General features: G+C 36.7%; 1 protein-coding gene across 9 annotated transcripts in view; it reads right to left on the bottom strand.

Moving 5' to 3' along the window:
* Nucleotides 1-23,194, bottom strand: part of USP34 (ubiquitin specific peptidase 34) — a 255,792-nt gene that overhangs the window by 100,853 nt on the left and 131,745 nt on the right. For 6 of the 9 annotated variants that reach the window (XM_036262508.1, XM_036262511.1, XM_036262510.1 and 3 more), the window contains 8 exons: nt 21,815-21,941; nt 21,571-21,718; nt 13,943-14,043; nt 13,511-13,720; nt 10,118-10,243; nt 8,275-8,397; nt 7,935-8,018; nt 7,384-7,470 (listed from right to left, as the gene is read on the bottom strand). In XM_036262508.1, coding sequence (XP_036118401.1) covers nt 7,384-7,470; nt 7,935-8,018; nt 8,275-8,397; nt 10,118-10,243; nt 13,511-13,720; nt 13,943-14,043; nt 21,571-21,718; nt 21,815-21,941 — 1,006 coding nt within the window. The remainder of the gene's footprint in view (nt 1-7,383; nt 7,471-7,934; nt 8,019-8,274; nt 8,398-10,117; nt 10,244-13,510; nt 13,721-13,942; nt 14,044-21,570; nt 21,719-21,814; nt 21,942-23,194) is intronic. The other 3 variants (XM_036262515.1, XM_036262514.1, XM_036262512.1) reach the window with 2 other exon arrangements.

Raw genomic sequence — 23,194 nt, forward strand, 5'->3', positions numbered from 1 at the left:
AAAAACCTCAAGGATATGAACAACAGTGGGAGGTGGAGGAGGGTATAAGGAGGGTGATGGACAGAGATTTGACTTGGGGTGGTGCATACACAATACAATGTACAGATGATGTGTTGCAGAATTGTGCAACTGAAACCTGTATACTTTTGTTAACCAGTGTCACTAATAAATTCAATAAAAAGGACAAAAATACAGGTAGAAAAATGTCAACTGTAATTAAAAAATAAAATTTAGAAATATTAAAATAAAATTACTTCTAACTAAAATGCAGATAGAAAAACAATAAAATAAAATAATCTGAATGACTCATACTAGGTAAGGAGATTGAATCAGTAACAAAAAATTTAACAAAGAAAAACTCCTGAACCTGACAGCTTCACTAGTAAATTTCATCAAACATTGAAACAACTAATACCAATCCTTCTCAAACTATTCCAAAAATAGAAGAGGGAACACTTCCTAACTCATTTTGAGGCCAACATAACCTTGATATCAAAGCCAGACAAAGATACAAGAAAACTGCAGACTAATATCCTTCATGAACACCAATGCAAAAATACTCAACAAAATATTAGCTAACCGAATTCAGAAACATATGAAAAGGATTACACACCATGATCAAGGAGGATTTATTCTTGGAATGCAAGGATAGTTTACAAAAACCAATCAATATTATACATCACATCAACAAAATAAAGGAAAAAAACCACATGATTATCTCAATTGACGCAGGAAAAGTATTTGACAAAATTCAACACACTTTAGTGATAAAACATTCAACAAAACAAGAATACAAGAAAACTTCCTCAATATAAAAAAGCCACACATATATGAAAAACCCATAATGAAAATCATATTCAATGGCAAAAGACTGACAGCTTTTTCCTCTAAGATCAGTAACAAGGCAAGGCTGACTGATTTCACCACTTATATTCAACATAGTTTTGACAGTTTTGGCCTTGGTAATTACGCAAGAAATAAAAATAAAAGGCAGCCAAAATGGAAAAAAATAAGTAAAATTATCTGTTTGTAAATGATAAACCTTACATGTATATGAAAACCGTTCAAGACTCCACAAAGAGGTTCTTAAAATTAATAAATGAAATCAGCAAAGTAGCTGATAAAAGACAACACACAAAATTCAGTTGCATTTCTATACACAAACAATGTGAAAAGGAAATTATAAAAACAATTTCATTTAAAATAATGTCAAAAAGAATACTTAGGAATTAACTAAGGAGAAGAAAGACTCCTTAATGAAACCTACCAAGCATTGCTGAAAAACAAAAATATATAAATAAATGGAAATACATACCATGTTCATAAATTGGAAGTTATTATTATTATTTTTACTAATCCTCATTGAGGATATTTTTTCCATTGATTTTTTAGAAAAAGAGGTAGGGAGGGAGGGGAGAGAGAGGCTTGCCCTGGCCGGAGAGATACCTGGATGGGTTGCCTCCCACATGCACAGCAGGAGACTGAACCTGCAACCCAGGTATGTGCCCTTGACCATAAATCAAACTCATGATCCTCTGGTCTAAAGGCTGATGCTCTAATCACTGAGCAACACTTGGGCCAGGGCAAAAGAATTAATATTATTAAAAAAATCAATACTACCTAAAGTAATCCCATATTCAAAGCAATTCCTAACAAAATACTACTGATGCTTTTTGCAGAAACTGAAAAACTCATCCCAAAATTCAAATGGAATCTCAAGGGACGCCAAATAGCCAAAAGAAAGAAAAGAGCAAAACTGGAGGACTCAAACACTTCCTGGATTTCAAATCGTGCTACAAAGCTGCAGTAATCAACATGATATGTTACTGGAATAAAGACAGATATAAAGACCAATAGAATGGAATAAAGAGCATAGATATGCCCTGGTCGGTTTGGCTCAGCGGTTAGAGCTTCAGCCCTTGGACCGGAGAGTCCCAAGTTCGGTTCCCGCTAAGGGCGGGCAAGTACCTCGGTTGCAGTTTGTCCCCAGCTTGGGGCAATGTGGGTGGCAACCACTAGATGTGTCTCTCTCACTTTCTCCTCCTCTCCCTCCTCTATCTGAAGATAAATGCAAAAAAAGATCAGTCTCATATATGGTCAAATAATTTTTGACAAGAGTGCTAAGACCATTCAGTGGGGAAAGGACAGCCTTTTCAAGAAATGCTGGGAAATCTGAATGTCCACTAGAAAAAGATTAAACTTGGACCCTTACTTAGCACATATACAAAAATTAATCAAAATTAATCAAGGACCTAAATATAAGACCTGAAACAATAAAACTCTTGCCCAGACCATGTGGTTCAGTGGATTGAGCGCCATCCATGGACTGAGAGTTCTGGTTCAATTCCCAGTCAGGGCATATGCCCAGGTTGCAGGCTTGATCCACAGTAGGGGGCGAGCAGGGGGCAGCCAATCAATGTTTCTCTCTCACAATGATGCTTCATATAAAAAAACAGAAACAATAAAACTCTTGGAAGAAAATATAGCACAAAAGCTTCATAACACTGAATTTGGTCATGATTTCTTAAGTAGGACACCAAAGGCACAGGAAACAAAAGAAATAATAGACAAACTGGACTTTTAAAATTTTGTATGTCGGAAGATTATCCACAGAGTAAAAAGGCAATGCACAAAATTGAAAAAAATATTTGCAAACTATATATTTGATAAAGGATTAATATCCACAATATGTAAAGAACTTCTAAAACTCAACCAAAAAATCCAAACAGCTAGATTCAAAAATAAGCAAAGGAACTGAATAGATATTTCTCAATAAACATATAAGAATCACCCAGGCGGTGTGGCTCCATGGACTGAGCATCATCCCATGGATTGAGAGGTCCTGGTTTAGTCACATGCCCGGGTTGCGGGCTCAATCCTCAGTATGGGGCATGTAGGAGGCATGCCAATCAATGTTTCCCTCCTCTCTCTCTTAAAAAAAAATTAAGATATACAAATGGCCAATAAGCACACGAAGAGACGGTCAACTTCACTAATCATTAAGGAAATACAAATTAAAACTACAATAAGATACCATCTCACAACCATTAGTATGGCTCCTATAAAAACAAAAAAAACCCCAAAAAAACAGCCCTGGCTGGTTTGGCTCTGCAGTTGGAGCGTAGGCCTGCAGACCAAAGAGTAGCTGGTTCAATTCTGGTCAAGGGTACATACTTTGGTTACAGTTCGGTCCCCGGCCCTGGTCAGGGTCATGCAGGAGGCAACCAGTTGATGTGTCTCTCTCACATCAATGTTTCCCCCCCTTATCTCCCCCACTCCTTCACACTCTTATCTGAAGATAAATGGAAAAATATCCCCAGGTGAGGATTTAAAAAAAAACAACAGGCTCTGCTGATGTGGCTCACTGGCTGGGCATTGACCCACGCACCAGGAGGTTACTGGTTCAGTTCCTGGTCAAGGTGTGTGCCCAGTACCTGGTGGGGGTCATTCGGGAGGGCGATTGGTCGATGTTCTCTCTCAGCGGTGTTTCTGTCTCTCTCTCCCTCTCCCTTCCTCTCTCTCTAGGATCAATAAAAGAAAAATATTTTTAAAAAATAAAAAAAATTTAAAAAACAATGTAAAATGAAAGTATTGGCTAGGATATGGAGAAACTGACATCTTTGTGCACTGTTGGAAATATAAAACGATGCAGAAGCTATGGAAAACATAAGGAAATTCCTTAAAAAATTGAAAATAGTATTACCATATGACCCAGCAATTCCACTTCTGGGTATATACCTCAAATAATTTAAAGCAGTCTCATACATATTTGTACACCCATGCTCCTAGCAGCATTATTCACAACAGCTAAAATGTGGAAGCAACCTAAGTGTCTATTAACAGATTAATGGCCAAGTAAAATGTGCATACATACAATGGAATACCCTTCAGCTTAAAATGGAAGGAAATGTTGTAATGTGCTACAAGAATGATGCACATTTACTAAGAGAAATAACCCAGGCACAAAAATACAAATAATGTATCATTCCACTTATATGAGGTACTCAGAGTAGTTAAAATAATAGATACAGACAGAATAACAGTGGTTGCCATTGGCTGAAGGGAAGGGAAAATGGGGAGTTGCTGTTTAATAGATACAGAGTTTCAGTTTTACAAGATGAAAACAGTTATAGGGATGTATGGTGATAATAGATGCACAATAATGTGAACATATTTAATACTACCAAACTATATATACTTAAAAATGGTTAAAATGGTAAATTTTATGTTACGTGTGTTTTACCATAATTAAAAAAAAAATAGCCCATCTGGTGTGGCTCACTGGTTGAGCATCAACCTGTGCACTAAGAGGTCACCAGCTTGATTTCCAGTCAGGGCACATGCCCAGGTTGTGGGCCCAATCCCTAGTGGGGGTCATGCAGGAGGTGGCCAATCAATGTTCTCTCTCACTGATGTTTCTATCTCTCTCTCCCTCTTTTTCTAAAATCAATAAAGAAAAAAAAAAAAATCAGCATGGTCAATAAGCACATGAAAATATGCTCACCATCACTGGTCACCAGAAAAGGGAAAAATAAAACTGCCAGATAATACTACATACTCACTAGAATGACTGAAATAAAAAAGACTAACCACACCAACTATACACGAGGATGTGAAACAAATGGAACTCTCATATATAGCATGGTACAACTCCTTTGGAGACAGTTTGGCAGCTTCTTATAAAGTTAATCTTACCCTGACAATATTACTCAGCAATTTCTTTACTTGGTATTTACCCAAGAGAAACAAAAACATATGTACCCTAAAAAGACTTGTATATGAATGTTTATATCAGCTTTATTCATAATAACCCAAAACTGGAAACTTAAATTTCCATCAACAGGTGAGTGCATAAATAAGTAGTAGTATATTTATACAATGGTTATCTACTGAGCAATAAAAAAAAAAAAACTACCGCCCTGGCCAGTTTGGCTCCGCGGTTAAAGCCTCTGCCTATGGTCGAGAGAATCCCGGGTTTGGTTTCCGCTAAGGGCATGTACCTCGGTTGCAGTTTGTTCCCGGCCCTGGTTGGGTCATGCGGGAGGCAGCCACTTGATGTGTCCCTTTCACATTGATGTTTCTCTCTCTCTCTCTCCCTCCCACTCTATCTGAACAAAAAATGGAAAAACATCCTCGGATGAGAATTAAAAGAAAAAAAAAACAACTACCAATACATGCAAGATTTTTAAATCTCAAAATACATGTTAAGTGAAAGAAGCCAGATTCAGAAGAGTATATACCATTATTATTCCATTTACATGAAATTCTATAAAATGTAAATCTAATTTACAGCAACAGAAAGCACGTCAGTGATTGGCTGGGAGAAACTGATTATAAAAGGGTAGGATGGAACTTTTGAGGTAACAGAAATATTCTATATCTCAACTGTGTTGAAGGATTACACAAGTATACACATTTTCAAATCTTAAACTATAATTTGTAAATGAGCATATTTACTGTGTGAAAAAATATACCTCAACTTCACAATATATATAAAACTTAAAATGTATCAAAGACCTAAATTTAAAAGCTAAAACTGTAAAATACTTAAAAGAAAACATAGTCATCAATCTTCATGACCTTAGATAATATACTACTTTCAAGGATGAACCTTGAAAACCTTATGCTAAGTGAAAGAAACCAGTCACAAAAGACCATGTATATATATTGAATGGTTCCATTTATATGAAATGTCTGCAAGAGGCATATCCATAGAGATAGAAAGATTAGAGTGGTTGCCAAGGGCTCAAACATTGGGGAAAAATAAGGAGTGATTGCTAATGAAAATGAGATTTGGGGGGGGGGGGTGATGAAATTGTTCTGTAATTAGCAGTAATGATTGTGACTACAGTATACTAAAAATCACTGTTTTAAAAGAATTTTATAATATGTGAATTATATCTCAAAATTTTTAATTTAAAAGTATACCTCAGCTAGCTAAGTTCATTTTAAAAGAAAAAAATAAAATTGGTTAAGAAACAAGAATAGCCCTGGACAGTTTGACTCATCAGTCAGAGCACTGGCCCACAGACCAATGAGTCTCAGGTTCAATTTCCGGTCAAGGACACATACCTTGGTTGCAGGTTGGATCCCCAGCCCTGGATGGGGTCATGTGAGAGGCAATGTATCTCTTACATCAGACACATCAATGTTTTTCTTTCTCCCTCTCCCTCTTTCCCTCCCACTCTAACTGAAACATTAATGGAAAAATATCCTTGGGTAAGGATTTTTTTAAAAAAGTACTGTTTTTCATTTCAAAGTAATGAAACCAATGGTAAGATAGCAATGTTTACTAAATGTATTTCCTTTCATTAAGCTATTAGAGGTCGCAGCATTTATATCAAATCAAGAACACACGATTCCTGGGTTCCTAGGTAATTCTAAAAAAACAAGTACTAAGAAATTAATATTTGTTTTATCCTCACCCGAGGACATTTTTTGATATTTTGTTCAGATAGAGTGAGAGGGAGAGAGAGAGAGAGAAACATCGACGTGAAAGTGACACATCGAGTGGTTGCCACCCACACGACCCAACCAGGGCTGGGGACAAACTGCAACCAAGGTACATGCCCTTAGCGGGAACCGAACCCGGGTCTCTCCGGACCGCAGGCTGACGCTCTAACCGCTGAGCCAAACCGGCCAGGGCAAGAAATTAATATTTGAATGGAACATTTCATAATACTACTCCACTTTGTTGGAGATCAGGATATGGAGCATCCTTTCCATTTGATTTAAAACTAAACTGTGCAGTATAGCATTATGAATTTTTTAATATTTCACAAGTAATTTTATATTTTGCTATTATAGAAAGGTGCTTCAAGTTAATAGTAGTACAGCACCATTTTTAAAACTTTTCATTTTATTGAGGACCAATAATTTTGTAAGATATCATAAAAAATATGGCAGCAATGTCATATTGCTGTAAAAATTTCTAAAGACTTATTTACTCTCAATTGATATACCCATTTCAATACAGAACAGTAAAAAATGGTGTGGAAACACATTTTTGAGAAGTACTGTTATAAAGAAAAAGAATGGTCAAAACAAAATGAAAAAGAATGTCCTCAAAAAATTAAGCATATACATCAAGTTTTTTATTAATTCATAATTTATCAACCTAAAGGAAAAATGTTTGATGAGACATAATTCAGAGTCATTAACTTTATCACTTAAAGTTTTTAAACAGTTGACACGAAGAATTCTTACTACATAATTACTTTATCAAACCCTATTTAAAAATAATAATAATTTCTACTATATTACATACTCTCCTTTGCTACAGTGATACAGCAAAAGTTAAAGTTACACTTGCTAATGGGAAATGGAAATGCTTGAAATGGGATAACTATGATGACCAGGTAAAACAGTTAAGTTTTCACTTACCACAGTCCAGGATTCCTGCTCTTTAGGCTCCAGAATTCCGGAATTAAAAATTTCTAATAATTGTTGAAGCCCTCCAGCAGCAACAAACTGTAAGCAATTATGAATGTAATGGTAAGAGAAAATCAGCTACATAATGTAATGGAGACCTGTTTTTTGATTCAGTAATTGGGTATGTTATGTGTGTGTAAGTAAAAGATTACATATCTTTAAGAAATTTCTCTTTGACTTAAATAACCAAAATCACTTCTATACAAAGTAGCAACATACAGCCTACTTTCAAGAATTTTTAAAATAGATTTGCAAAAATCTACAACGTATTTTTATGGTCCATTCACCATTTAATCCCAGATACTGGGATGAACTAACACAGTATTCCAATGAAGGAAAACATGTAAGTGCTAAAAATGGGCACCCCAAGGTATTACTATATCAACTATGCTTCTATTTTAATAGTAAATGAGTTGAAAGCCAATTAATAATTATGATACCTATTTTTGGAAAATTAAAAATAAATTATTTTTATCAATATACTACAAAACAAATGACCCAACCTTGCAACTCCAGGAATTTTTACTATTTTCCACTTGATCCTCACTTGAATCATCAGAATCTGGATAAAGATCACTATAACTTCCCTGTGGAAAAAAAGGGCAAAAATAATGACAGAGAATTATTGCAAGAGAAAAAATTACTCTGGAATTAAAAGATAACACACACTGGAATTTTGCTCCAGAGAGAATACAAATATGTAATGATAAAAATGGAAATGCTGCCCTGGCCAGTTTGGCTCAGCGGTTGGAGCGTCGGCCTGCAGACCAGAGAGTCCCAGGTTTGGTCCCTGTTAGGGGCATGTACCAAAAGAAAAAACAAAAACAATGGAAATGCTATTACCGTTGACTCTCTCCTTATTCTTCTGTTAGGTTTTCCCAGTGCTTCAATAATTTCCAGGGCATATAATAGCTTGTGAGCACTCTTAATTTTGAGAAGTTCTTTCCAATTAAGTCCATCATTACTCTTAAATTAATAAAAGAAAAACGTAAGTTTCCAATGCCAACTTACTAAGGGAACCCCACCAAAAATTAAAGAAATTGGCACTATATAAAAACTCAAATATTACATATACATTGAAATACATTCAAATATGTGAAGACCAATTATATAATTGATATTAATGGTATGCTTAAAACATCAATTACTCATTAAATTTGGTAAGTAAAATTAATTCACAAACAGCACAACTGGAGAAAATTACATCTTGTTAACCTTCACAACAGCTGAATCAATACCATCTGACCAATAAACAAAACACCACAGCCTAGCTGAATGTGAACACAGAAGTAGTAAAGTTTGTATTTAATACTTATGTTCCACCGACCCATTTAAAAGCCATATGCAAATACATACATTTAAAAACAATGTTCTCTTCTACTCTCAACTTAATCCCAAATCATAGATAACCATTAGCATAATATCAGGACATTATTTTTCCGTTCCTCCTATAGGTGTTCTACTGGTATCTCTATAAAGTAATCCCTAAAAAATAATCTCTAATTTTAACAGATCTCTTTTTTTTTGTAATCCTCACCCGAAGACATTTTTCCATTTTTTGTTCAGATAGAGTGGGAAGGAGAGAGAGAGAGAAACATCGACGTGAAAGGGACACATCGAGTGGCTGCCACCTACACGACCAACCGGGGCCAGCGACAAACTGCAACCGAGGTACGCGTCCTTAGCGGGAACCAAACCCAGGTCTCTCTGTACCACAGGCTGACGCTCTAACCGCTGAGCCAAACCGGCCAGGGCATTAACAGATGTCTTTATATGGAGATATCTAATACATATGTGAGGTCATGCCCCTATGGGAAACTAACAAATATATTATTAAATTTCTTAGCTTCATTTTTTTTTTTTTATCCTCACCCGAGGACATTTTTCCATTTTTTGTACAGATAGAGTGGGAGGGAGAGAGAGGAAGAGACAGAGAGAGAGAAACATCGACGTGAAGGGACACATCGAGTGGCCGCCACCGCACGACCAACCAGGGCCGAGGACAAACTGCAACCGAAGTGCGTGCCCTTAGCGGGAACCGAACCCGGGTCTCTCCGGACCGCAGGCCGATGCTCTAACCGCTGAGCCAAACCGGCCAGGGCTCTTAGCTTCATTTTTTTACCTAATTCTATCAGTTGACTGTATGAGCATCCATCCAAAACAAATGCTGATGTATCTCATCAAATCAGAGTAATTTCTCTAAACATTTTTGTTGTCGAAACTAAGCAATGTTCAGAACATACAGTAATATGAAAAAAACACTAATATAAAGGCAAGTCCATATCTTCTAAAGATAATTTTAGTAAACAACCTTCTTTATATTTAGCCTATATTATTCAACCTCACTAAATGTTAAGATGAAATTGCACTTTTTACCTATGTAGTAAACAAATTTACTGAAGATACAGGTCAGAAAACAATCTCAAATACTACCAGTAGGACTATAAACTGGTACCATCCCCCAGGAGAATAAAGAGATTCTGTGGCCCCTGGCTGAGTATCTCAGTTGGTTAGACCATCATCCTGATACACCAAAGTTGAGGGTTCGATCCCCAGTCAGGGCACATACAAGACTCAATCGACGAATGCATAAATTTGTGGAACAACAAATCAATGTTTCTCTCTTTCTCTAAAATCAATTAATTTAAAAAAAGAGAGAAAGAGAGATTCTAGAACGTGAGCTTACCTGTTCATCTGAGATATTCTGGAATGCCATTAACATGTTAGGACACGTAGGAAGAAGCATCAATAGTTCCCATACACGCCTAGAGAGGTTTTCTGCATGAAGATGAAGTTCTTCACATCTTAAGCTCTACATAAATAAGAACAGCTGTTTATTAAAAAGAATCAGTAAAACAACCAACCAAAAACTCTATACTTAAGTTCAACTTTTTTTGGCATAAAATCACTAATCATCAAGCTTGATGATATTTTATAGTCTTTAACAGTGAGAAACTATTTCTTACATGATAAATTTCTTAATTCAATACATTAACAATTATGTCAGAATTGTGGTCTTTCAACTTGTTATTAAACACTTTTCTGGAAAGAAAAGTGACCTGTAATTCTGGCCCATTTTCTCAGGAAACTTTAAAAATATAAGTGAAAATGTTTTATAAAGACATTTACATAAATTTCAATAGGATTATCATCTATTTCTTCTTTGCAGGTTACTATTCTAAGAACAATGAAGACTTGGTGAATAAAATCCTTAATCTTACATTTGGGAAAAAGAGTACACTTGTTCCTCTTACTTTGCCTATTCATATCTTAGTCTCAGAAAAGCAGAGATTAAGAGGAAAGCAAAAAACTTTTAAAGAATCTACTTTTTTCCACTATCATTTGTTAAATTTGGGCAAGTTCCTAATTTTTTATTAAAGCACAACCCCAAGAGTTAAATAAGCAGCAAAAGCTTATTTATAGTTTTGAAATTTTCCAGAGTATAAATTTGTATATTGTTATTCTACCACTGCTGCTATCATAATTTTTATAAAATACAGTCTAAGAGATATATACCAAAGGAATATTTTACACATCAAAAAAGTAATTTTTTTATTGTTTTATTGAACCAAAAGTAATTTGGTTCTTTTCGTATAATGGTATAAAGCTAGTATACTTTGAAGACAAGGGAATGTTAGATATGGAGTTTCAAGGTAAACTTTGATTTTCATAATCGTAATGTAAGAGAAGGAACCCAAGTAATAATCTTGCTTTAGTTGGGAAAATAGCACTGAATGGTCTTCAGTAAAACAGAATTTGCTTTGTAAATACCCAGTTTTAAAAAAAGAAAAAGACTGAATTCTGTGCTATGACTGAAATGCCCTACAATATGGGTCATACACAATGATGATCCTTTATTTTTATCTTCCGGGCCAAATCAGTCTTCTAAGAAATTCCACATCAATAATAACATACTTACCACAAACGAAGTTCAATAAAATACCTGATAAAAAAAATAAACGCTTCCCTTCTGGTTTAGGCCTCACGCGGTCTATTCCAATGGCCTATTAACTGGTCCTCCATCTCTGCCCATTGGAATAGCCTAATAAGCTCTGGTCTTTGTTCTCTCTAATACATCCTTCACACTAACACCAAAACTCTGTTTCTAAAAGCCCAGAAAACTATCGCATTTTGTTGCTATAAAATCTCCCATGATGATGGCAATCCATTTTACAGAGAATAAAATAACTCATATGGTCCTTTGTGGTATTGATTACCATCTCCCTTTCTGACCTTATATTTGTATCACACTATACTTCCACGTTTTCAAAGATGCCATTAACTTGTCTGTAATGTTTCTCTTCACTCTCATCAGCAGCTAGACCCAATAATAAACACACCCCTTTTACAAAATCCCTCCCCTAAGTTTCTTCCCTCCTTTATACACCCTCCTGGAACACCGGAGAATTACTGTAATTATCTTTCTCTCTGTTAAACTGCCAACACAGTGTTAACTTGAAGTAAAAGGTCATTAAGCCTTGGCCGGGTAGTTCAGATGGTTGGAGTGTTATCTTATAAACCAGAAGGTTGTGGTTAGATCCGTGGTCAGGGTGTTTACAGGAGGCAGCTGACTGATGTTTCTCTCTCTAAAAATCAATAAAAGCATATCCTCAAGTTAGGATTTTTAAAAAAATTAATATTTATGGTATAAAATAAAAATGTGAGGAATGGCAGGTTCATGGGCATCTATTATTAATTATTCTGCTTGAACAAAAAGGGGAATTCTTAGGAATTTAAGAATATGCCACCATAAGAGAAACCAGACTATCAGGAACAGAGGATTCAGTGGCTACCATTGCATCCACGATAAAACACAGAAAGAAGTCACTTAACATTTTTGGGAAAGAAAGAACAGAACAGTAGCCATCAAAGGCAAGCCATCAAAGCACCACTATTAATTAACTGCCACTCGACCTCACTGGATGAGGCAATCAATGGAACATCTTAGTGGTAAGTCCATTTAAAGGCGTTAAAAAACAGTCAGTGGACTGAAAATGAGTCCTTTCGGTGAACTCATACGCACTATTGACTTTAAATACCATCATTACAGTGATAACCCACAACCTTAGTTCTCTAAACCAAACCTCTTCTCTGAGCTCCACACTCATTTATCTAAATGCTTATTTAACATCTACACTTGATGTTTCACAGGCATCCATTCTTCATCTCAAATGGAATCTACCTAGTTACTCAAGCCAGAAACGTTTTTTCTTTCTTTCTAATCTATCCCCACTCTGAAACCAATCCATCACCAACTTATGTTGTTTTGATCCACGATCCACTTAACTTATGTCCACTGCCACCATTCTATTTCAGGGCACCATCAATGCTCCCTTGGACTAATGCAATAGGTTCCTTACACATTTTTCTGTTTTTGACAAATAAGCCTATTACCTTTCAAACAAAAATCAGAACATGTATGTCTCTTTCTGCTTAAGATATTTTAATGCTATTCACTCTACATTGAATAAAATGGAAATGGTTTGCAATGGCTAGTTTGGCTATGCTTATTTCCAATCTCATACCTCTCATTCTACTCTCCCATCACCCTCCACATTCTCCTCACTAGCTCTCTAACAATTCCTAGACCTGTCTATCTCCTTCTATTATCAAGGGCTTCAGGAATCAAATTACTCATTCCTCATTCTTTTCATTTCGCTAGCTCCTTTTCATCCTTTTACCCCAGATTACATATAGTCTCCCTCAGAGAAAACTTCCCTGACCAAAAAATATATAAATGAGTCTCTAACAACACATCCTAATAATAGCATGCTATGTCTCAGTCTTAGCACCTATCTCTATCTAAAACAATTTATCTGTTAGTTTACCTGAAACTATTTATCTGTTCGGCATGTCAAGAATCTGTCTATCCCAATGGATTTAATGAACGCTGAAACTGTTTACTTTGATCCTTGTAAAACAATACTTTAAACAGTATGACTAGATCATATTAGACAATTAAACAGCTAATGAATAATTGGTTTCCTAGGTTTTATTGCGCTTACGAGATTAATGAGAAATCATTTTCCACTTAACAAAAAGACAAACCAAAACTGTGAAAATGAAATTATAAAGTCACCTCACTATCTTCCACTGCCACTTTTCCTGAAGGTGGTTTAAATGATGCAAGCATCTCTAATAAATCAAAAAGAGTAGTTAAATGAGGTTCTTGTAAAAGCAAAAGCATTGGAATGTTGTCCTTCTGAGGGGGTGGTAGGCAAGATGCTGGCAGCTGAACACCTTCCCCTTTCCGTTCTCTCCTCGGTGCACCCAAAGAAACAAAAACCATCTGTGAAAACAGAAGCAACGGGGGGGGGGGGGACACGGGACACAAATAATTATATATATCAAGTTTTTGGTTTACTAAATCTCTTAAATATAAAATAACTTCATTTATAATTTTCATATAACAAAAGCAATAAGAACTGTTTTTAAGCTATACTTTTGAAAATTTCACTATTGACTATAACAGTCAAAAAATTACTAAAACTCAAATCACATTTATGTGTACCTGCATATCTTTAAAACCAAGCTCATGAAGTGCTTTTTCATCATAATCTGTTGTTAACTCATGTCCAGATGAAATCATCCTGACAGGTCCCATAAGGCCTCCTTAAAAACAGCAGAAAATATAAGTGAACACTTTTATAAGAGTTAACTTCTTTGCTGACATGAAAATATGGTTATAGCAATTAATTCCACTGGGCAATAAGTTTAATATAATTATTAAGCAAAGTGGAGACAATATTAAGCATACTTCCTACATTATTTTCTATTGTCCGAGGTAAGCCTTAGGCAGCAAAAATTACAAGAAAATTCTCATCTAGCATCAATTTAACTAGATCAATTCCTGTCTGCTTAACAATATAAAAAATTTTACAATAAAAAATGCTATGGAGTTTTTTTTCAACACATGCAGGTGAATCACATTCATTAACGCATTAATTGCACAGCAAGTATTTCTAATGGTCGAGTTTTCTCTTCCCTGTTTTTACCCATCCAAACAAAGCAAAATAAACTATTAATGCAGGGGAAAAAAGCTCTTACAAGAAAAAAAAAAAAAGATCAGTTACAACATCCCAGGTTACGGTAAATTCAATAAAATCAACACATGAAGGTAATTTATTTCCAAAAGTGGAAATCCTTTTTGCTGCCCACACCTTCAAATTTCCCACCACCATCCCTACCTAAAAATGCCGTAGCCACCCAGCCTCCTCCTTGCTTTTTCTTGAAAACACAAAATATTTCCCCAAGTCAAGACCTAAGATGTTCCTCTACAGAAATTCACATAGCTCATTCCCTCACTTGCTTCATATTATCAAATATAAGTTCTAAAAGGCCTTCCACCCACCCACTCACCTGAAGAGCCTCAATTCACTATTAATTTCTTACCCTGCTTTATCTTTCTTTAAAGCACTTAGTAGTAGCTGACATATATTTATCTGTCTCCACTTCATAAAAAAATACAAATTCCACAAAGGCAGAGATTTTTTTTTTATCCTCACCCGAGGACATTTTTCCATTTTTTTTTCAGACAGAGTGGGAGGGAGGGGTGAGGTGGGGAGGAAGACTAACATCAATGTGAAAGGGACACATCGAGTGGTTGCCACCGGCACGACCCAACCAGGGCCTGGGACAAACTGCAACCGAGGTACATGCCCTTAGCGGGAACCGAACCCGGGTCTTTCTGGACCGCAGGCCGACGCTCTAACGGCTGAGCCGAACCAGCCAGGGCAAGGCAGAGATTTTTTTATGCTCACAGATGTATTACCTGGAGCAAGAACATAGCAAGCATTCAAATTAGGTATTGTTTAATCCATACATTATTTTTTTTTTTAAAGGAAATGCTTGATAGAATAGAAAAATGAAGGGGTTCCAGTCAAGATGGAGGTGTAGGCAGTACTCGAATTCTCCACAACCACATTGAAATGACAAACTACAGAACAACCATCATTCACAACAACCTGAAATATTGCTGAACATAAGTCCTACAACTAAGGATGTAAAGAAGCCACATCCAGAGTGGCAGAAGAGGCGGAGACGCCAACAGGCTGGTCCATAACCACATGTAGTGGATAGAAATCATGAGGGATATCTCAGCTGTAGAGGTCCATCCTCTGAGGAACAAGGGGTCCAAGCCCCACACCAGGACCCCCAGCCCAGGGTTCCAGTGCCATGAAAAAAAGTCCCCACAACTTCTGGCTGTACAAACCAGTGGGGGTTTTGGCAGAGTAAGACAAAGGGTTGCTGGAGTCAAAGGCATTCCTCTTAAAGAACCAGTGTACAGCCCTGGCCGGTTTGGCTCAGTGGTTGGAGCGTCGGCCTGCGGTCCTGAGAGACCCGGGTTCGGTTCCCGCTAAGGGCGCGTACCTCGGTTGCAGTTTGTCCCCGGCCCTGGTCGGTTGTGCGGGTGGCAGCCACTCGATGTGTTCCTTTCACATCGATGTTTCTCCCTCTCTCTCTGTTCCTCTCTCTCCCTCCCACTCTACCTGAACAAAAAATAGAAAAATGTCCTCGAGTGAGGATAAAAAAAAAAAAAAAAAAGAGCCAGTGTACAAACTTACAAAAATCACTCTCTCTGAGCTCCAATGATGGGGAAGCAGCTGGAAAGGCACCAGACACCTACTGGAGGAACTGCATTGTCTGGTATCAGGGCAATTCTGAGCACTCCCCACAAAGCTGGTAGGCAGGTGCCATATCTGACTCTCCTGGCTAACACAGTTTACTCTGTCCTGGTGATTTCCTGAGACCCCCAACTTTTGGGCCCACCCGAGACGTTTCCAGTGGCTTTTACATGCAAACAATACCCCTTGACTAGTGCTTCAAATTTTCCTAAAATCCCTGAAACAAGCAGCATCTGGCCTAGGCATGCAGTGTACCTTCTACTAAGTGGCCCCCCCAAGCCCGGGACTAGCAGCAGTGACTTTGGTTCATTAACTTGGCCTCTCCTGGGCACCTCCAAGCCCAAGTAGTAGTCATCTGCAGATCACTTAGTAGCTCATTCCAGGTGGTCCCAGGCAGGACACATATGAAGGCTGACCTTGGCCTGCTCTCCCAGCAGGCCCCAGAACAAGTGCACCTGGTGGAAAGCTTCAGACCACATTGAAGCACAACTCAACCTGCTCCGCAAGCAACACACTCAAGAGGCAGACTCAGTAGGCAACAGAGCCCTAACGAAGTAAGTCCTGCTCCATGGGGTAGTCCCTAGCATAGCTGATCTTCCACCATCGCAGCCAGTCCTCATAGCCAATCGTCTGGGGGGTAAATCCTTGCCATTGAGGTGTCAACAGCAATCAAGGCTCAACTATAACAGAAGGATGTATACAGACCACATGGGAGTGCACCTGGAGTGTCTAGATTGTGTGATGCAGGAGGCTGTGTCACTGGACCCTACAGAACACATTCTACATAAGGCCACTACCGAGCCCAGGAGACATAGCAGCTCTACCTGATACATAGAAACAAACACAGGGAGGCAGTCAAAATGAGGAGACAAAGAAATGTGTCCCAAATTAAAGAACAGAACAAAATCCAGAAAAAGAACTAAATAAAATGGAGACAAGCAATCTATTAGATGCAGAGCTCAAAACACTGGTTATAAGGATGCTCAATGAATTTAGTGAGAACATCAACAAAGAGATAGTAAACATAAAAATGAAGATAGAAAACATAAGAAGACCCAGTCAGAAATGAAGAATAATACATTACAGGGAATCAACAATGAAGGAGATGATCAAATAAGATATTTAAAAGATAAGGAAAGCAGAACACAGCCAATTAAGAACAGAAAAAAAAAAGAAAGAGTCCAAAAAAATGAAGATAGTATAAGGAGCCTTTGGGACAACTTCAACAATTGCATCATGGGGGTGCCAGAAAGAGAAGGGAGAGAGAGCAAGGGATCAAGAACCTATATAAAAAATGACAAAAAACTTCCCTAACCTGGTGAAGAAAATAGACCTACAAGTCCAGGAAGCACACAGTGTCACAAACAAGATGAATCCAAAGAGGCTCATATCAAGACACATAATAATTAAAATGTCTAAGGTTAAAGACAAAGAGAGTATATATATATATTTTTTCAATCCTCACCCGAGGATATGATTTTACTGATTTTTAGAGAGAGGAAGGAAGAAAGGGTGGGAAGCAGAGGGAGAGAGGGAATTTGGGGGAGAGAAAGGGAGAGGGAGAACGAACATCAATCAGTTGCCTCCTATGCAAGCCCATACCAGGGGTTGGGGTTTGCATAGGAGGCAACCTAGGTATGTACCCTGACTGGGAATCAAACTCGCAACCTTTTTGGTGTTATAGGACAATGCTCTGACCAAGGCAACCCGGCCAGGGCCAAAGAGAGCATCTAAAAAGCAGCAAGAGAAAAACAGTTACCTACAAGGGAGCTCCTATAAGACTGACAGCTGATTTTTCAACAAAAACTTTGCAGGCCAGAAGGGACTGACAAGAAATATTCAAAGTAATGAAAAGTAAGGACCTACAACTAAGATTACTCTACCCAATAAGGCTATCATTTAGAATTGAAGGACAGATAAAGAGCTTCCCAGACTAATAAAAGCTAAAGGGTTCGTTACACTAAACCAGTATTACAAGAAATGTTAAAAGGTCGTCTTTAAGAAAACAAAAAAACTACTCTTTTAAATGCAAATGGATTAAATGCTCCAATCAAAAGACACATGGAGGCTGAACAGATAAAACAAGGAACCTTACATATGCTACCTACAAGAGATTCACTTCAGATCAAGACACATACAGACTGAAAGTAAAGGGATGGTAATGATATTTCATGAAAATAGAAACAAAAAGCAGGGGCAGCCATACTTATACCACACAAAATAGATCTAAAAAACAAAACAAACAAACAAGCAGAAGAGAAACAAACTAAAACATTTTGATGGATGCCAGATGGGAGGGGGGTTGAGGGATAGGTAAAAAAGGTGAAGAGGCTCTGGCCGGTTTGGCTCATCAGTTAGAGCATTGGCCTGCAGACCAAAGAGTTGTGAGTTCAATTCCAACCCAGGGCACATACCTCAGTTGCAGTTCGTCCCTGGCCCTGGTTGGGGTCCTGTGGGAGGCAACCAATGGATGTTTATCTCTCTCTCTTTCTTCCTCCCTCCCTCCCACTCTACCTGAAGATAAATAAAAAAATATCCATTGGTGAGGAATGAAAAAAAAAAGAAAAGAAAAGGTGAAGGTTTAAGAAGTACAGCACAGGTCGCCCTGGCTTATGTTTGGCTCAGTGGTTAGAGTGTTAGCCCATGGACCAATGAGATGACAGTTCGATTCTGGTCAAGGGCACCTACCTAGGTTGCAGTTTGTCCCTGGCCCTTGTGGGGGTTGTGCATGGCAACCAGTCCATGTGTCCCCACAATGATGTTTCTCTCTCTCTTTCTCCCTCCTATTCTATTTGAAGATAAATAGAAAAATATCCTTGGGTGAGGATTAAAAAAAAAAAAGAATAAGAAGTACAGCATAGGGAATAATAATATTGTAATAGCTATGTAAAGTGTCAGATTGGTACGAGATTTATCGGGGCAATCACTTAATAAATGTATAATGTCTAATCGCTGGGATGTACACCTGAAATTAATATAATATTGTATGTGTACTCTGAAAAATAAATTTTTAAATGAGGGGAAAAAAGAATAGAAAAATTAAGTAAAATGATAAAATATCTCAGTAATTCAATGAAACTCAAATAAATGTTAATTTTTATTAACTTAGTATAGATAAACTCTACTGGCTAGGCACTGAACAGCTATTTTCAGGAATGAGTGAAACAGGACTACTGCTTTGTGTAATGATATATAACATTTTAAATTACCCTTTCCCTCCACACAGCTTTGTTTAATCACATAGTTTATTTATTATTCAGAGTAAATCTCATCAAATTTAAAATAATCCCATTAAGATTTTAGGTAGAAAATATTACAAAATAAGTTACCTTGGCATCTCTACAATATTGTGTAAAGAGGCATGTTAGATATATCCACTTATTCAAGCAGATAGCAAGACCCCCAAAAATAAATCCCAAACTAGAGATAAGTTTATCATCTATAATCTGATTTAAACTGATCGAGCATAGGAGCATGATCTTCTGTGAACCTTTATCTAATAACAGCTATACTTCCCTTTCCATTTAATCTATCAAGTTTGTGCTTGCTTATGTGTTTCACAGAACTAGATATATTATTTAGGAATATATACACCAGAGGTAAAACTATAAGCAACACCTAAAGAATAATAAACTAAAAAATCAAGACAGTGTTAAGGGAAAGTGGAAAGAATATTAGGAAGGGATTACAGAAGTAGTTTCTAATAAGGTTCTAATTCTTAATCTGGGTGGTAGGGACATGGGTGGTTTTCATTTTATTATTACTCATTTCACATTCTCTCTCTTTTTATAATCCTCACTCAAGGATCTTTTTCCATTGATTTTCAGATAGAATAGGAGGGAAGAAGGGAGAGAGAAACATCAATGTGGGAGAGACACATCGATTGGTTGCCTCCCACACAACCCCAACTGGAGCTAGGGATCAAACCACAATTGAGGTACGTGCCCTTGACCAGAATCAAACCTGCAACTCTTTGTTCCACGGGCCGACACTCTAACCGCTGAGCCAAATTGGCCAGAGTGACAAATTCTCTTTTTATGTTCACTTCAATATAACAAAAGCGGATACCTTTTGACATGAAAATTCCCTAAGTATTTAGCCAACATGTATTAGATAACATTATTTGTAATAGCAAAACAGTGGAAACATCCTAATTGTTCAATGTACCACCTTATTATAGATTTTAATCACGGTACCACTGTATTATAGATTTTGTACTAATACACTAATATGGAATGTTCTTCAATAAAGTTAAGCACTATAAGGAAAATGCAGAAGAGTATAAATGTTACATTTGTGTTTTAAGTGTGCATATATATGTGTGTGTATCAGTCTATATATCTATATAAATATGCTTACATTATATCTTGGTATCTTCTGAAGGATGTGTAAGAAACCAGTAACAATATCTGCCTTAGCAGAAAAGAGAAATGGGAGCTATAAAGACTAGGGTAGAAAGGAGACTTTTCAACACCTATTCTTTTGCACCAAGAATATTAATTATTAAAGAAAAAATTCAAGATCTGCTACTTTAAAAGATACACATGGTTTCACCTCAAGCACCTGTAGTGAAATAGTTAGCTTTACTAAAAGATGCCAAAGAATTAGCACTCTACACACAGGCAGGTTAAAAGTCCTAAAAACAAGCTTTTAAAACTTTAAGCTATTTCCCTAAATATGTATGTAACCTGTTATAATTTCAGATCCTTAAATCATCAGAAAAAGTAACAGCTTTTATGATAATTACTCTGATTAGCTCATATTTTATGTGTTATAGAAGGACACTAAAAATGGCCCTGGCCGGTTTGGCTCAGCGGTTGGAGCGTCAGCACGCGAACCGGAGAGTCCTGGGTTCAGTTCCCGCTGAGGGCACATACCTCAGTTGCAGTTTGTCCCCGGCCCTGGTTAGGGTCATGCGGGTGGCAACCACTCGATATGTCTCTCTCATATCGATGTTTCTCTCTCTCTTTTTCTCCCTCTCACCCTCCTGCCCTGATAATAAATTCAAGAATGTCCTCAGGTGAGGATTAAAAAAAGAGAGAGACACTAAAAATGTACTATTCGTAACAGTAATGCAGAAATCAAATGTACCTTTCAGGCCCATATGAGAAATGTCTTAATATGATACTTTTTGGAGGAAAGGGGAGAGATGCACAGGTAGAATTTAAGGGTGCATTATTTTCAATGCTCCAAAAAAGAACAAAAACAAAATACATCTAAATGGCAAAACAAATTGTTGGGAACCACGTAGTATATGGAAACAGACTGATAAATACTTCCCACAGTGCTTATTGAATTACCTCCAACAGTAGAAATTTTTGAAAAAAGGAGGGAAAATGTTTACAAGTAACATCTGAAGTAACTCTTAACTACTGCTTAAGAATCAATGGCATTACACTAAGATTAGGGGAAGGCAGTGGGAATCATGAACATAGTTGATAGTCTTTAAAGAATTAAAGGTTCAAAGTTATTATAATACAATAAGAAATATGGAAATTTAAACTATTGGACTTACCAGGAAACTCTCCTTTTCGGCTGCTTTGACCAAACTCCTGAAGCTGAGCTTGTTGATTTATTTGTTCTTTCTGTAAATTTTCATACCAATGAGTTACTTCAGCCCTAAGATCTGCTACCTGGTCACTAGGATACATTTCAATAGTCATCTGAAATATGAGATGCAATCAATTTAAAAATACAAAAAGAACAGATATTTGAACTGGGAAATGTTATCAATTTGCAAACTAAAACTATGTAACTACCTTGTCAGGAAGTCCAGCTGGCTGACATACAACCCTTAGCGGCAGGGACTGTTTGTCACTCAGGGCTTTCAAATGACTACTAATACCAGTGCCTTCAATTTGCCACTGTCTGAGATGATATGCAAACCTAAAACACACAAAAATCACACATAGGAAGGATATTATTTTAAACCATTTTAATGTTACTGAAGTTTTTATTATTTTATAAAATCAAAAGACCCACAAAAGGTTCTAGCATATTCCAACAATTTCTCTGTAGTACTGTTTAATATTTTTCAAAATAAAAGCAGTAAGTTTAGATTAATCATACTGAATTAAACTTAAAGGCATACATAAATGTACCTAAAAACTCCTGAAAAACAGTTTTCAAGAAAAATTACTGAGAAAAAATCCCATTAAGAACATTATTATTATTATTATTTTTAAATGGGAGGTTCGGAGGTAGTGGTGATAATAGGTGTAGTAGGAATTCAAACAAATTAATCCAGTAAGAGAAATGGCAAGTTGTCATTCCTACATTCAGAAAAGAAAAAAAGGTATTAGAAATATTTTCCAGATAGAAATTTTTCTAGTAAATATGTTAACCAGACTAACAGAATTTTGAGAACTTATTCTATGACTGCTAAAATTATAAAATAAATTACAAAGACAAATATTTCAAAGGACAAAGGCTAGATATCTAGCATGACATTCACTAAATATTTGTTAATTATCTAAGTGATTTTTAGTTATTGAAGACAAGATCCAGGGTACCTGAATTCAGTTAAGAAAAAAATTATCGATGTCTTATACTAATCAGTAATTCTGGAATGGAAGGAGGGTAATTAAGGGAATAAAAGGGACTTGATTTCCCAGAAGCTATCCAATGTTCGGTTGCTTTACCGAGCAAGAGAGTAATCTCAGACAACCATTTTGGGGCCAATAATTCTTTGTTATGGGGGGGAGGAGAGGCTATTTTATGCACCGTAGGATGTTTACCAGCATCCATGCTTTCTACCCACTATATGCCAATAGTATCCCCTTTTCCCTTAAGCTATGATAATAAAAAATGTTTCCAGAAATTACCTAATGTCCCCCAGGAAACTGCTTCTGACTGAGAACCACCATTTAAGATCATAACCTTATCTTAGGGGGAAAAAACACCTTTAAAAGAGACATTTTTATCTACTCTCTTAATATAAGGAATACACAGATACAACAATTACTTTATATTCTCATTCTATAAATGTTAGGCAATTTTAAATTAGTACTAGCACTAAACACATTAAGCACTTGAAATTGTATAATGATACTGCACAAGAATTTGCATAAAAATATTTAAATTATTAAATTACCTTTTAGTTTTTCAATATTCAATTGTTTCCTAGTTTCTCTACTAGA

This window comes from Molossus molossus, unplaced genomic scaffold (genome assembly GCF_014108415.1).
Source record: "Molossus molossus isolate mMolMol1 unplaced genomic scaffold, mMolMol1.p scaffold_m16_p_15, whole genome shotgun sequence".
NCBI lineage: Eukaryota > Metazoa > Chordata > Mammalia > Chiroptera > Molossidae > Molossus > Molossus molossus.